Below are 15,377 nucleotides of genomic sequence, written 5' to 3'. Positions count from 1 at the left end.
GTATTGATGTGGCACTGCTGGGGCACAGATGTGCACTGATGGGGAACAGATGTGCACGGATCTGGCAATGCTGGGCACTTGAAATATACACAAAAAAAACCTCAAGCAGCCTCACTCTGCAGCTTCTCCCTCCTCTTCTCACACTGATCGTGAACCAGACACGATGCTGGTTTGTTGACAGTGATCCCTCCGTCATTGGATGGAGCGATCACGTGGTAAAGGGCCACTGGGATTGGCCCTTTACCCTGATCCGTGATGCGCCAGGTCTTGAGAACCTGGTGAGCATGGGCACTCCCATATGTGCACCCCAGGAGGTATGCAGGGAGCGCGATCCTAGGAGAACGTCTTTGTTTGCCCTCCCAGAATTATCTGACCGAGCTGTAGCCATTCGGCTATGACCCTGTCGGCAAGTGGTTAAATAACACACTCCCTATGAACAGGTTTGGGACTCATAGAACTGTTTAGAGGGTTCTATCTGAACTGCCTGGTGATTGCTCTTATATCTGCCCAGTATTCCCCTGCTAACTACCCCTTGTCCTTGTTTTTAACCCCCCCCACACTCTTTTATCTGTTGGTTTATTAGATATAACTACAGCCCTTGGCTCCCAGCCTATAGCTGTGATTCACAATCCAATGCTTTATATCACATTTCTTTGAGACTTATATGGGCTAATGTTAACTTTAGAAAGTGGAACACATTATATAACCTATCAGGTTTTTCCTATATATTTATAGCTATCATATTTTTCCTGTTGTGGCGCATCAGTGATGGAATCCTACCAGTATTTCTTCCCTGATTTGCTTTGATTTGTTATACAACTTGCCTTACTGTGTGGAAATTGTGTATAAAGGCCTTCTAATTGTTCAATAAAAATTAAGTTTAAAATAAAATGTAAATAACAGCACAAAAAAAGAAAAGCTAACTAAGAAGAGAAGGTAGCTATGTGGACGGGATGGGTTTATATGGGCTAGCTGGAGTTAACTGGGGGTAATATGGTTAAATAGTAAACAACTGTATTAGGAAGAAAACATTTTTCAACTTTTCAGGTTTCTGTAGCTGTACAGGGCTATGAACAATAGTTACATATTTAATATTGCACTACTAATCAGTGTTAATTTCATCGACTCAAATATTTTCATTGACTAAATTATTGCTATTTTAGTATTACTAAATTAATACTATTTAGTTAAATACGACTAAAACTAAAACAATTGAGATGACTAAAATACGACTACAACTGAAATGGCATTTTAGTCAAAAGACTAAAATACGACTCAAACTAAAATGGCATTTTAAAACTAAATCTAAATTTGACGTCAAAATTAACATTGCACTACCACATAAGAATATGTAGGGGGTCGTCTACTAAGCTGCTGAAAGAAAAAAAATGAATAAAAAGGCTTTTCTTTTTTTTTTTCCTAATTATTATTATTATTATACAGGATTTATATAGCTCCGACAGTTTACGCAGCGCTTTACAACATTAGGGCAGACAGTACAAGTACAATACAATTCAATACAGGAGGAATCAGAGGGCCCTGCTCATTAGAGCTTACAATATTTAATGTTGGTAATATATTCAGGTAATATGTGAAATGGCATTACAGCCATTAGAGTTTACAGTTTTTGGGGTTTTTTATATTTCAAGTTGTACTTCTGCTTGAATAAAAGCAATATATTTGTTTGTTTATGAAACTTGGTTTTATTTATAAAGACGTTATATATCACAATGGCCAAATCTGTGTCTGTAGTGCATGTTCAAACCTTTAGGCTCCATTCACACCATGGCGTTCTGTTTTCGGCCGCGATTCTGCCCGCGATTCGGAAACGCTGCAGATCGCAGGATTCCCTTGCGTTCCCCGCTATTTTCAATGGCACCAAATCGCGGCAAGATTTTGCCGCGATTTGTCACCTGACGAATCGCGGTAGAGTCGCGCAAACAGAATCGCTGACTGCTGAACAGAATTGCAGGACCCCCAACGCCCAAAAGAAGTACAAGAACTTCTTTTGGGCATTGGAGGTCCCACAATTCTGTTTGTGTGATTTTACGGCGATTTGTCGGGCGACAATCGCAGCAGAATCGAGTCGCTATTTAGTGACATTCAAAGTAACATGCCTGCAAAACGGAATGCCTTGGTGTGAATGGAGCCTAATACTATAAATAATATGTTATGAGATTTTTACTCCAGGAGTATATAATGAGTTTGGCAATTCTAAAGAAATGCTTAAATAATGCATTACAATTTAACTAAACCCAATAGATTTTAGACTACTAAAATGTACTGGAGATTTTAGTAGACTAAAATGTACTGGAGATTTTAGTAGACTAAAATGTACTGGAGATTTTAGTAGACTAAAATGTACTGGAGATTTTAGTCAACTAAAATACGACTAAAACTAAAACAATTCAGATGACTAAAATATGACTAAAAGTAAAATGGCATTTTAATCAAAAGACTAAAATACGACTAAAACTAAAATAGTATTTTAGTTGAAAGACTATAACTAAAACTAAATTTGAAGTCAAAATTAACACTGCTACTAATATACATGTAAGTGTAATAACAAGATAATCACAGCATTTCAGATATGTCTTACTATTGTCACCCCATTCTAGTTGCAGAGATTGTCGGTTTGGACCACAGAAGAACTGTCGGAGTTATATACCAAGTTGCGTTTACAGTTGGACTTCTGGCACTTGCAGGCGTGGCTTATTTCATTAATAACTGGAGATGGCTTCAGCTGGCAGTCACTCTGCCAAACTTTGTTTTCCTGGCATATTACTGGTAACATTCTGCCATTATTTATCTCAAAAAATCAGCCCAAACAAAAATATGAAATAGCACATGCAAAGTAAATTATATTTTATTTCCACTTTTGCAGCAAAATTGGGATAACACATCTTTATATTTGTTAGATGTTCCCATTTACATAGCATAACTTAATAAAGAACATTAAACAAATTGCTGCTTACCTTTAAACATGCGCTTTTCTGATGACTCCAGGACTACAACATCCCACTTAGTTACCTTTTTATATAAAGTTTATGAGGAGGCTGGTAGTAGTGTTTTCCATAATTAACCTTGTTTGTACTGTGCTGCCAGATCTCATTATTAGTTGTAAACTAGATGTGTAGGGCTTTCTGTTTTAAAGATCACCAGCCTTCGCTGGCTCTTGGTATGTTAATATGCTGTCTCTCAGTGTTTCTCCTCTAGTCTGTCTCTTATCGCCACATTGCTATTAATTCAAAGCAATTTGAAGCTGTCTATAGTGTTTTTATGTATTAACCTGCTCCAAACAAACAACTAAAAAGGTAAAAATATATATATATTTTAGAAATTATTTTAGATATGCTATGTGAATAGAACATATAACAAACATATAGTGTGTGTGGGGGTTTCTCAAATTTGACTGCAAAGGTGGAAATACACTTAAAGTAGACCTTTTAAAATACAATGAATCTGACCTGGCCTAGTTATGTCTAAGCTAACATTGGTGTTGGAGTAAAGGCACGTGGTGGTATTCAAGAAACATGTTTTAGTTCTCTGTGTCCCCAAAGGGGCTCCATGGATTTGATAATTAAATAATAAAGAGTGGTTCTTAGCCACAGGGAGTGATCACTACTTGGAAAAAAATGGAGGCCCTTTGTATAAATCTCACTTAAGCTAGCCATACATGGATCGAAATTTGGCTGGTTCAGCAGGAACCTGTGTGTAGCCCTCTCTGTTCAACAGAAGCTGATAGTTAGACAAGCTTCTGTGGAACTGTCCTGTTGCAAAACCAGCATTTGATCACCGCATGCAGCCAATGGACTGCAGTGCTGATCAGTGTAGTCTGATAGTGGGGGAGTCCTGGTGTCAGAATACAATGATACAGCAGGGATGATTTCCTCACCCACCTCAAATGTGTGGATGGGGTAATCAGTTCAGTTTCTTTTGTTCAGCCAACTGAGCCATGTATGTCCAGCTTTAGAATCCAAGGAGCCCCACAGGGATCCATTTCAGATTAGCAAAGGCTCTGGCTGTACTCTAGCACTGTAGGTACTTTAGTCAAAATCACATTCACTTTAAAGCTGAACACCAGCCTTAGGTTCAGTATTGTAGAGTTGTACAGGTTCCATCCCAGTACTGAAAGTGCTTATTCTGATTTCACTGTCCATTGTGAGCTTCTCACAGTGTGCATTTGAAGCTGCTATAAGTCATATAGACCTAATTTCCTGGCTGGAGGACATCCAGCATGATCTAGTTCTTTCGTACTTTTGCTTTATCTGTCAATGGTGCTAAGTAGATAATTGATGTCTGTGGTTACTTACCCAAAATAGTTACTTGCCACTGAATCTGCTTAATGATGTCAGTGCCAAAACTCTGTAGGATATGTTGGGTAATAAAAAACACTTGCAGACTGGCTGTCCCTAGATGCTGGCACACAGCAGGTGACCCAGGTGATGTGCTCCAAGTAACAGGGTCTAGTGATGTCCATCTCACATAAAATTCTTTAATGCCTAAACAAAAATGCAGAGAGCTAAGAATTAATTCACATATGATATTTAGAATACAAAAACAGCTCTATATATTGTTCAGGAGAAAATGGTAAGTCCTTAAGACCCCAAATAGTATCCCTATTGGAAGATTTCCACTCTATTATGCCCCGTACACACGATTGGACATTCCAACAACAAAATCCATTGATTTTTTTCGACAGATGTTGGCTCAAACTTGTCTTGCAGACACACGGTCACAAAAATCTCGTTGGAAATTCTGAACGTCAAGAACGCGGTGACATACAACACGTACGACGAGCCAAGAAAAAGGAAGTTCAATAGCCAGTGCGGCTCTTCTGCTTGATTCCGAGCATGCATGGAACTTTGTGCGTCGCAATTGTGTACACACGATCGGAATTTACGACAACGTATTTTGTTGTCGGAAAATTTGAGATCCAGATCTCAAATTTTGTGTGATGGAAATTCCGATGGAAAATGTCTGATGGAGCCTACACACGGTCGGAATTTCCGACAACGAGCTTCCATCGAACATTTTCCGTCGGAAAATCCGACCGTGTGTACGGGGCATTACTGTTCCAGTGTCGATCCAAAATTTGGGATTTTTTATTTTCACTTTCAATGATAAACAGGACAAATAGAGAGGGTGAATCTCCCTAATTGGGGTACAGACAGCAAAAAAAACTGACAGGTGCTCTAATCCCACTCCACTCTATTCAAAACGAAAAAAAAAAAAAGTTTTGCCTTTTAAGTAATTACAGTATGTGGTTAAACAAGTTTTATTGCAACAATGAGTCTCTACTCAACAACTCCTAAACTAAAAAACTAACAAATAAAGCACACTCTACTAGAGATAAAGATTAGCAGAAACCAGGGTCGGACTGGGGATAAAAACCAGCCCTGGTAAAAAAATTTCATACCAACCCTATAGCATTATTATATCAGCCCGACAGCATAACGTCATTATTTTATTGTTAATTAAAGGGAAAACCATGAATTTTAAAGCACATTTGAAGAGTATATTATATATAGAGAAGACAGATATGAAAGCACATAGGGCTTTCATATCTGTCTTATATATATATATATATATATATATATATATATATATATATATATATAAGCAAGTTAAAAGTGGTAAAAGTGGTCAATCATCAAGGGGGACCCCAGGAACTCTGGGGACGTGGGGGGGGGCGACTCTGGTGACCAGAGACTGCAGGCATGATACAAGAGATCAATGCAGCCTCACTAGTACCCATCATTACAGCATCACTGTGCCCATTATTGCAGCCTCACTGTGCCCATCAATGCAGCCTCACTTGCTCATAATTGCAGCCTCACTGTGCCCATCATTGCAGCCTCAATGTGTCCACCATTGCAGCCTCAATGTGTCCATCATTACAGCCTCATTCATGAATGCAGCTTCACTGTGCCCATGAATGCAGCCTCACTGTGCCCATCAATGCAGCCTCACTGCTCATCAATGCAGCCTCACTGTGCCCATCAATGCACTCTCATTGTGCCCATCAATGCAGCGTCACTGTGCCCATCAGTGCAGCCTCATTGTGCCCATCAATGCAGCTTCACTGTGCTCATCAAATGCAGCCTCACTGTGCCCATGAATGCGGCCTCACTGGGCCCATCATTGCAGCCTTGCTGTGCCTAGCAAATGCAGCTTTACTGTGCCCATGAATGCAGCCTCACTGCCCATGAATGCAGCCTCACTGAGCCCATCAATGCAGCCTCACTGTGCCCATGAATGCAGCCTCTCTGTACCCATGAATGCACTCTCACTGTGCCCATCAATGCACTTTCACTGTGCCCATCAATGCAGCCTCACTGTGCCCATCAATGCAGCCTCACTGTGCCCATCAATGCAGCCTCACTGTGTCCATCATTGCAGCCTCACTGTACCCATCAAATGCAGCCTCACTGTGCCCATCATTGCAACCTCACTGTGTCCATCAAATGCAGCTTTACTGTGCCCATGAATCCAGCCTCACTGTTCCCATGTATGCAGCCTCACTGTGCCCATGTATGCAGCCTCATTGCCCATGTATGCAGCCTCACTGTCCATGTATGCAGTCTCACTGCTCATGTATGCAGCCTCAGTGTGCCCATGTATGCAGCCTCACTGTGCCCATATATGCGGCCTCACTGTGCCCATGTATTCAGCCTCACTGCTCATGTATGCAGCCTCACTGTGCCCATGAATGCAGCCTCGCTGTGCCCATGTATGCAGCCTCACTGTGCCCATGAATGCAGCCTCATTGTGCCCATGTATGCAGCCTCACTGTACCCATGTATGCAGCCTCACTGTGCCCATGTATGCAGCCTCACTGCCCATGTATGCAGCCTCACTGTGCCCATGTATGCAGCCTCACTGTGGCCATGTATGCAGCCTCACTGTGCCCATGTATGCAGCCTTACTGTGCCCATGTATGCAGCCTTACTGTGCCCATGTATGCAGCCTTACTGTGCCCATGTATGCAGCCTCACTGTGGCCATGTATGCAGCCTCACTGTGTTCATGAATGCAGCCTCACTGCCCATGAATGCAGCCTCACTACCCATGAATGCAGCCTCACTGCCCATGTATGCAGCCTCACTGCCCATATATGCAGCCACACTGTGCCCATGTATGCAGCCTCACTGTGACCATGTATTCAGCCTTACTGCCCATGAACGCAGCCTCACTGCCCATGAATGCAGTCTCACTGCCCATGTGTGCAGCCCCAGTGTGCCCATGTATGCAGCCTCACTGCCCATGTATGCAGCCTCACTGTGCCCATGTATGCAGCCTCACTGTGCCCATGTATGCAGCCTCACTGTGCCCATGTATGCAGCCTCACTGTGCCAATGTATTCAGCGTCACTGCCCATGAATGCAGCGTCACTGCCCATGAATGCAGCCTCACTGCCCATGAATGCAGCCTCACTGCCTATGTATGCAGCCTTACTGTGCCCATATATGCAGCCTCACTGTGCCCATGTATGCAGCCTCACTGTGCCAATGTATGCAGCCTCACTGTGCCCATGAATGCAGCCTCACTGCCCATGAATGCAGCCTCACTGCCCATGAATGCAGCCTCACTGTGCCCATGTATAGATGCTACAATGTTGTCCATTAAGCGTTTGGACTCCCGTATGTGCCTCCTTTTTCTATATCAAAGACACTAAAGAGGCTGTTTCACACTGTTTAAAACTGTTAGACTGAGCTTACCCTCCTTTACTCCCATGGAGGCACATACGGGAGTCCAAGCGCTTGATGGACAACATTGCAGCATCTTTACCTCTCTCCTTCCCAGGAGTCACTCCTAGCAGCTAGTACTCTCAAGACTGCCATCTACCCTCCATTACAGTTTTCTCAGCAGGCACCTGATCCTCTCTGTTGTTTACTGTTCCTATGTATGCAGCCTCACTGTGCCCATGTATGCAGCCTCGCTGCCCATCAATACAAACTCACCATTGCACAGTGAGACTGCTTCACCTCGTTCTCTAAGCTCTGGGGAATATTCCCAAGCAAAGCGAATAGACACAGCAAACATTATCATTTTGAGACTTCCTCTTTTCTCTGGTCCCCCAGTCTCCATTGGATACCTGCCCTAAAGCATGTCCCTGCTCAATTAATGTGTTCAATTGGAAGGAGAGGGACACACACTGATGACGCCACAGTATTAAAATACTTTATTTAGAGCCACAGTATAACATTTTGTCTGTCATACCTGCTCTAGCATGTTTCGTCCAAAAGAACATAAAGGAATATTAAACCCAAAAGCAAACATTTATTACATTGCAGCTTACCAATCCTTAGATGTAATGGCTATATTTGTTTCCTTTTGCAGGCTTTCTTTCCTTTATTTTCACCTGGTGATCCTGCCAGTAAGTCTGTTGTTTTTCAAAAGAACAAGCTCTCCTGCAAATCTATCAATTACAGGAGTTAGAAAAAACATTTACTACTGACAGGGGTATTTAATGATCAGTTTTTTTTATTTATGTAAAACCTTTATCCCAAAAGAAAAAAAACTGTTGGCTGTAACTGCCTATAGTGTGTAAAGCTAGAGTTTGGCTTCAAATGATTGTAAAGGCTCCTTAAAAAAAAATAAAAATAACAGCAAACATGTTATACGTACCTGCTCTGTGCAATGGCACTCTGGGCTCCTCCTCTTCTCCATGTGCCACCATAGGAAGCCGCTTCTTATGGTGGCACACATGCAGACTTGATCCAGAGCACTGTGTGTGTCTATCTACCCCACCTCCACTCCCTTATCGCTGGATTTGATTGATAGCAACCAATGAACCCGCTGCTCTCACTGTGCCCGGTGAGGAGGAGGGAGAGAGGGAGAGCAATGATGCTGCTCTCAGGCACAGTGCTGAATCCAGATTTGGCTCAAGTAAATATTTAGGGGGAGCTGAGGGGGGGGGGGGGGCTGCACATAAGTTTTTTTTATTACCTTAAAGCAGAGAATGCATTAAAGTGATTGCAAAGTCTTTTTGTTAAAAATGACAGACATGTTATACTTGCCTGCTGTGTGCAGTGGATTTGCACAGAGCAGCCCAGATCCTCCTCTTCTCGGGTGCCTCTTCGGTGCTCCTGGCCCCATCCTCCTGTTGATGAATGTCCCCACAGCAATCAGCTTGCTATGGGAGCACCCGAGCCGAGCTGCAGCTCCCTGTGTCCAATCAGACAAGGAGTCCTGACCCAGCCCCACCCCCTTTCTCTCCTCATTGGTGAGTGACTTTGATTGACAGCAGTGGGAGCCAATGCCGCCGTGCTGCTGTCTCAGCCAATGAGGAAGGGAGTCCCGCGCAGTCGAGACACTCCTACAACTTCGCTGGATCTAGATGGGGCTCAAGTAAGTGTTAGGAGGGCTGAGGGTGGCTGCTGCCCACAGAAGGCTTTTTATCTTAATGCATAGCATGCATTAGGATAAAAATCTTTCTGCCTTTACAATCACTTTAAGGTAAAAAACCTAGAAACTTTACAATCACTTTCAATACACAAATAACTTGTTAGTGTATTTAAATATGCTAGTATATTTAACACTCCCCCCTCCCCTACTGACAATGCTGCTGTCGGCTGTGCCCCCTGTGCTCATTAATTTAGAGTAGGGGCATGCTAATACAGGAAGTGTGTTACTGGCTGGATCACCAAGTGAACACAGAGGGAAAAGCCTAAAAATAGAAAATAAGCAGTTGTTTCATCAGATTAGGCAACCCATCAGATTTTGTAAATGGAAGTGGCAGTCGGTGAAGGCCATCTTGCTACACCCCGCACTCATCCACAGTAAGGATACAGTGAGAAGGCGGCAAGTGGACAACTTTTTACACCAACAGAAGTCTTGTATTTCACCATAGGCATCGTTAAGCTGTGGCTATTGGGGCTGGAGCCCCAATGTGGGGCCGATAGCCCCGAGTATCTTAGCGGGTCCTCCAGCAGTGTGTAGACTCTGTAGAGAAAAGACACACAGCAGCGGCGGCGGCAGCCGCATTTTACCCCTGTGTTATCTGGCCGTTGCGGCGCCACCCACTGCATTGACTGACTGTTACTGGCGGAGTGATATCCCGCCCTGAGCAAAGCAGCAGATCAGGAGAACGCTGGCGCGGCGACGCCTCCTTCTCCCTCCAGAGTGATGCTGTGTTAAGCAGCCAGCCCAGTAGCAGGAGAATAGAATAATGGCTGGGAGTGGGACAGAAGAGAAGAAATTCTCTCTCTCTCTCTCTCTCTCTCTCTCTCTCTCTCTCGTCAAGTAGGTCAGTGTGTTAGGTAGGTCAGTGTAATGGTCAGGTAGGTCAGTGTGAGTCAAGTAGGTCTGTGTAATGGTCAGGTAGGTCAGTGTGGGTCAGGTAAGTCAGTGTAATGGTCAGTGTGTGTCAGGTAGGTCAGTGTAAAGGTCAGGTAGGTCAGTGTGTGTCAGTTAGGTCAGTGTGGGTCAAGTAGGTCTGTGTAATGGTCAGGTAGGTCAGTGTGGGTCAGGTAAGTCAGTGTAATGGTCAGTGTGTGTCAGGTAGGTCAGTGTAATGGTCTATGTGTGTCAGTGTGGGTCAGGTAGATCAGTGTGGGTCAGGTAGGCCAGTGTAATGGTCAGGTAGGTCAGTGTGTGTCAGGTAGGTCAGTGTAATGGTCAGTGTGGGTCAGGTAAGTCAGTGTAATGGTCAGGTAGGTCAGTATAATGGTCAGGTAGGTCAGTGTGGGTCAGGTAGGTCAGTGTAATGGTCAGTGTGTGTCAGGTAGGTCAGGTATGTCAGTTTTTAGTGGTCAGCATTGATGGGCACTGGTAAGCCATGCAGCAACCAGCAAGTGAGCTTACCCCCCCCTCCCGCTGCACAACACCCCCCCCCCGGTGCCGGGCTCGGACTTCGGGCTGAAGCCCCTGGTTTTTTTTCCACCTAGCAACGCCCCTGCATTTCACACTTATTTTTAACAGTAAACGGAACTTATATAGTGAAATGCAGTATTTTTAAATCTGTCTGATAATTTGGATGTTGAATAATAAAAGCAGCGGCAAGCCTGCTGATCTCACAGGTTTGCTAATCTGACAGAACACCGCTGCTTTAAAAATTCAACAGCAAGACAGTCTGACGGATTTCAAAATACTGAATTTCGCTATATAAGCTCAGTTTACTGTTAAAAATAAGTGTGAAATGCAAGACTCCGGTGGGTGTAACAAGATGTCCGCTTGCCGCCTTCTCACTGTATCCTTAGGCGCCTTTCACACGGACGGCTATTCTGCCGCAGTTAAAAGCATGTTTTTTTTCCTGTGAAATTTAGACTCCAGGCACTGAGATCAGCTGCATTTGCGCAGTGCGATTAGCTGCGGTTGCGTTTAGCTGCGGTTTGCCATCTCCGTGGCAACCCGACAGGGTACCGACTCGCACTGTTTGGTATGAATGTTGAGGGGGAACGCCACGCCAAATTTTAAATAAAAAACCGGCGTGAGTTCCCCCCAGGGGCATACCAGGCCCTTATCCGAGCACGCAGCCCGGTAGGTCAGGAAAGGGGGTGGGGACGAGCGAGCATCCCCCCCTCCTGAGCCGTACCAGGCCGCATGCCCTCAACATGGGGGCGTGGGTGCTTTGGGGGAGGGGGCACCCTGCGGCCCCCCCACCCCAAAGCACCTTGTCCCCATGTTGATGAGGACAAGGGCCTCTTCCCGACAACCCTGGCCGTTGGTTGTCGGGGTCTGCGGGCGAGGGGCTTATCGGAATCCGGGAGCCCCCTTTAATAAGGGGGCCCCCAGATCCCGGCCACCCACCCTTTGTGAATGAGTATGGGGTACATCGTACCCCTACCCATTCACCTAGGGAAAAAAGTGTCAATAAAAAAACACAGTACACAGGTTTTTAAAGTAATTTATTAGGCAGCTCCAGGGGTCTTCTTCCGACTCCGGGAGTCTCTCTGGCGTCTTCTCCCGGTGTCCGGATCTTCTGCCGGCTCCACCGCTATCTTCTCCCGCTGTTTTGCTAGCGGTGGCCTGGACCTCTGGATCATCTTCTTCCCTCTTCTCTTCTTCCGATGTTGACACGACGGTCTCTCCGGCTGGAATGGTCTCTGGGCGCTCCGCTCTGACTTATATAGGCGGAGACCCCGCCCCCTTATGCCGTCACAATCCCTGTGCATGCTGGGACTGCATTCCCTAGCTGTTGGATATACCAAGGAACTTATGATCATTTATGATCACCAGTGTGCCTTTCTCTTTCCCAAGATACAGGTCTGGCCATTTTGGATTTTTCCCATGCTGGGAGCCAGCTGAGCATCCATATCCAATTCATTTACATGTTGTTTCACTTACCATATTGTTGTTGCTTAGCATTGAGCCTATTAATGTGCATTTATATTGTTTTGCTTCAGCAAGTAACGGTTACTGGATGGGGCATGAATGATGGACGTTGAGTTGTAAACACTGTATGATTATCACGTCTTGAATGATTACGTTTTTATTGTTATTGGCTACTCCATATATGTGTTTTTTGATACAAATACATTTTCATTCAGCTACAGTACAGTGGGCTGCGCCTTCCGTCCTGGTTGAGCTCATACAAGGTTTTTATCTCGAATTATTGCTACAGATCCCTGCTACAAATTTGTTAATGTGACATAGCTCTTACATTAAAAAGTTCATTTATTACAGGTGTATTCCAGAATCACCTCGATGGCTCCTATCCCAAAACCAGAAAGATAAGGCCAATGAAATTATTGAGCAGATTGCTAAGAAGAATAAGAAACCGATACCCAATACTTTACAGGTGAGTAACTCCCGTGAGTTTTTATCATTGTGAAGACACACATCATTTAAGCTTGCCGTATGTTGTCATGCCCCATGTTATGTAATTGTTGAATGGCAGAGTCACTACTGAAATTCTAGCATTAGACAGTTGAATGAGAGGTGGCAGGCTTAGAAATAGGACGGGGTACAGCTTAAGTTTGACTAGTACTAATAATAATAATAATAATAAACTTTTTTTTATATAGCACCTTTAAAGGTAGCTTCTCAAAGAGTTTTACAAAGAAAACACAAGAATTACACAGGATAAAACAAAGAAAAAAAGGGACAATTATGTGAAAGCTTGTCTAAAGAATTTTTTTTTTAGATTTGATTTGAAAGATTTCACAGAAAATAACTCTCTGATGTTCTGGAATTCCAGAGTTTTTGATCATAGCAGCAGAAGGCTCTATCTCCCATTGAGTGTAGGTGAGTAGGGGGGACACAAAGCAAACCAGAATTTGAGGAGCGGGGGATCACTTGTACCAGACCTAGTCCAGATTCTGGCTGCCGAATTTTGTACATATTGAAGTTGATCAATAGTGGATTTAGATACACCAGCGAGTAGAGCATTGCAGTAGCCAAGTCGGGAGAACACAAATGTATGAATATTGAGCTTTTCAGCTACAGTGTATGATAGCATAGGACGTAGCCGAGCAATGTTTGAGTGTGCAGAACCCAATGGGTTAGTTCACCATTTTTAGTAAAACTGAAACGGTGAACTGGTAGGATACTGGCAGGAGCCTGTTTTCTTGACAGTCAGCATCTCTGAACTGGAACTGCCACATTTATCAGTTGTAGTAATACCACTGCTAGATGTTTCATTTTCCGCTGAAGCCAATGGTGAAATAACGTGCAAAAATGCATTAATTACCACAAACTAAATTTAATGCATGCGTTATGTAACACAAACGTAACATTAACTGTTAAAAAAATAACACGTGTTAATTTAACACTGATGTTTATGCGGTATTTTAAACTTGGTGAACTAAACTCACGGTTCTTAAAGTGTTTGCCATCCATTCATGTTATTTAAGATTCCATAGGTTGCCAATAGGGATGATCCCATGGTTCGAGTTGACTATAAGTTCGGGTGTTCGTTTGTTCTAAAACGAACTGAACATATGGGGCGCTCGCGGAAAATTCGAGCGCCGCGGAATGCCCCATAATACACTGCGAGATCGCAGTGCATTGCTGTTTGATGATTGGCCAAAGCATGTACCTTACCTGCATCCTTTGGCCAATCACAGCGTGCTCTGATGAGAGAGCCATAATTGGCCAAAGGCAGGGTGCCTTTGGCCAATCATGGCTCAGGGGGACTAAGTCCAAGCCCTGCACTATATAAGGCTGCTAACAGAGCGGCCGTGTGTAGTGTGTTGTTGACGTGGACAGAGAGATAGCTTGAGTTAGATTAAGCAGGCAGGTTATTCAGTTAGTGGCAGTGTATTCGATTTTCGAGTATATATATATATATATATATATATATATATATATATATATACTCTAGCCTATATCTACAGTGCATTCTGTGGTGTACTGTTTCTAATACACTTCAGGCGGTGTATTAATATATATATATACAGTCAGGTCCATAAATATTGGGACATCGACACAATTCTAATCTTTTTGGCTCTATACACCACCACAATGGATTTGAAATGAAACGAACAAGATGTGCTTTAATTGCAGAGTTTCAGCTTTAATTTGAGGGTATTTACATCCAAATCAGGCGAATGGTGTAGGAATTACAACAGTTTGTATATGTGCCTCCCAGTTTTTAAGGGACCAAAAGTAATGGGACAGATTAACAATCATCCATCAAACTTTCACTTTTTAATACTTGATTGCAAATCCTTTGCAGTCAATTACAGCCTGAAGTTTGGAACGCATAGACATCACCAGATGCTGGGTTTCATCCCTGGTGATGCTCTGCCAGGCCTCTACTGCAACTGTCTTCAGTTCCTGCTTGTTCTTGGTGCATTTTCCCTTCAGTTTTGTCTTCAGCAAGTGAAATGCATGCTCAATCGGATTCAGGTCAGGTGATTGACTTGGCCATTGCATACCATTCCACTTCGTTCCCTTAAAAAACTCTTTGGTTGCTTTCGCAGTATGCTTCAGGTCATTGTCCATCTGCACTGTGAAGCGCTGTCCAATGAATTCTGAAGCATTTTGCTGAATATGAGCAGATTATATTGCCCAAAAAACTTCAGAATTCATCCTGCTGCTTTTGTCAGCAGTCACATCATCAATAAATACAAGAGAACCAGTTCCATTGCCAGCCATGCATGCCCACATCATGACACTGCCACCACCATGCTTCACTGATGAGGTGGTATGCTTTGGATCATGAGCAGTTCCTTTCCTTCTCCATACTCTTCTCTTCCCATCACTCTGGTACAAGTTGATCTTGGTCTCATCTGTCCATAGGATGTTGTTCCAGAACTGTGAAGGCTTTTTTGGATGTTGTTTGGCAAACTCTAATCTGGCCTTCCTGTTTTTGAGGCTCACCAATGGTTTACATCTTGTGGTGAACCCTCTGTATTTAATCTGGTGAAGTCTTCTCTTGATTGTTGACTTTGACATACATACACTTAGCTCCTGTAGAGTGTTCTTGAT

General features: G+C 43.6%; 1 protein-coding gene across 2 annotated transcripts in view; it reads left to right on the top strand.

Annotated features, from left to right (window-relative positions):
- Window positions 1-15,377, top strand: part of LOC141140614 (solute carrier family 22 member 2-like) — a 101,012-nt gene that overhangs the window by 42,870 nt on the left and 42,765 nt on the right. For both annotated transcript variants that reach the window (XM_073627993.1, XM_073627994.1), the window contains exons 4-5: window positions 2,619-2,787; window positions 12,630-12,744. In XM_073627993.1, the coding sequence (XP_073484094.1) occupies window positions 2,619-2,787; window positions 12,630-12,744 (284 nt within the window). The remainder of the gene's footprint in view (window positions 1-2,618; window positions 2,788-12,629; window positions 12,745-15,377) is intronic.

The sequence above is a fragment of the Aquarana catesbeiana genome, linkage group LG04, assembly GCF_042186555.1.
Source record: "Aquarana catesbeiana isolate 2022-GZ linkage group LG04, ASM4218655v1, whole genome shotgun sequence".
Classification (NCBI taxonomy): domain Eukaryota; kingdom Metazoa; phylum Chordata; class Amphibia; order Anura; family Ranidae; genus Aquarana; species Aquarana catesbeiana.
Note: the sequence above shows the minus strand (reverse complement) of the source record. Positions and strands in the feature narration are given on the sequence as shown.